We start from the raw sequence: 1,070 nt of genomic DNA on the forward strand, positions 1-1,070 counted from the left end.
AAAAAAGGAGGGGGAAACAGGGGACTATAGGGAAAGAAAAGAGAGAGGAGAGGAGGGAAAAAAAGAGAAGAGGAGGGGAGAGAAGAGGAGGGGAGGGAAGAAAAGAAGAGGGGAGGAGCCCCCTGGCCGCCAGCAGTCAGCCAGCCCCGCACGCCCAAGCCTTAGACTCTGAGCATCGGGAGTTAGAGCCCAAGCATCGCTTCGGGGCTGAGCTGGGAGGGGGCGGTGCTGGTTCCCCAGGAGAAGGAAAAGGGGGAGGCAAAGCACGCAGGTTGTTCAAGGGTCCGGAGTGTCGGTCCTGTTGGACTCGGCCTCGAGAAGAGCTTGGTCTCAGCCCTTTTCCCCAGGGCAACCGCGTCGCACCCCCACCCCTAAGCCTTATTCAGTGTTCTTCCCCCACACGACCTCCTAGAGCCAGGAGAGGGAGGCAGCATCGCGGGGAGGGGGTTCGGGGCAGACTATGAGGCTCCCACCATGGTGCGATGCGACCGCGGGCTTCAGATGCTGCTGACCACGGCTGGAGCCTTCGCCGCCTTCTCTCTCATGGCCATCGCCATCGGCACGGACTACTGGCTCTACTCCAGCGCTCACATCTGCAACGGGACCAACCTGACCATGGACGAAGGCGGCCCGCCCCGCCAAGGAGCCCGAGGCGACCTCACGCACTCCGGCCTGTGGCGGGTCTGCTGTATCGAAGGTATGTCCCGCCCCGCCCCCCCTTGATACTCCCCTCTTGGGGACAGGGGTGGGGAGGCAGAGAGGCCACGAGGAGGCGAGGAGGGGAAGCAGCTGCCCCTTGAGCCATAGGGAGGGATGGAAGATGAGGTTGGATGGAACGGCACACAAAGAAGATGGTGCCCCCAAGTAAGCCAAGTCCCTTCGTTGTCCAGATGTGTACCCACCTCTGCTCTCCCAGGTGGACCAAAGCTCCCCATTCTCTATCCACCCCCTCTCACCTAGATGCGTCTCAGCTACCCTTCTTCCTACTCCCCCACCCCTCTCTCCTGACACCCTTCCCCCCAAACACACACACACACACACACACACACACACACACACACACACACACA

The 1,070-nt window shown here is 61.4% G+C and overlaps 1 protein-coding gene across 1 annotated transcript in view; it reads left to right on the forward strand.

Moving 5' to 3' along the window:
* Positions 1–59: 59 nt before the first annotated feature.
* The window catches only part of CACNG4 (calcium voltage-gated channel auxiliary subunit gamma 4), a 145,518-nt gene continuing 144,507 nt past the window's right edge, over positions 60–1,070 (forward strand). The window contains exon 1 of the mRNA XM_069076603.1: positions 60–697. Within this exon, the coding sequence (XP_068932704.1) occupies positions 475–697 (223 nt within the window). The 5' untranslated portion in view covers positions 60–474. The remainder of the gene's footprint in view (positions 698–1,070) is intronic.

Source organism: Petaurus breviceps, unplaced genomic scaffold (genome assembly GCF_028583685.1).
Source record: "Petaurus breviceps papuanus isolate PSGF00001 unplaced genomic scaffold, PetGlider_PUasm1.0 90925, whole genome shotgun sequence".
NCBI lineage: Eukaryota > Metazoa > Chordata > Mammalia > Diprotodontia > Petauridae > Petaurus > Petaurus breviceps.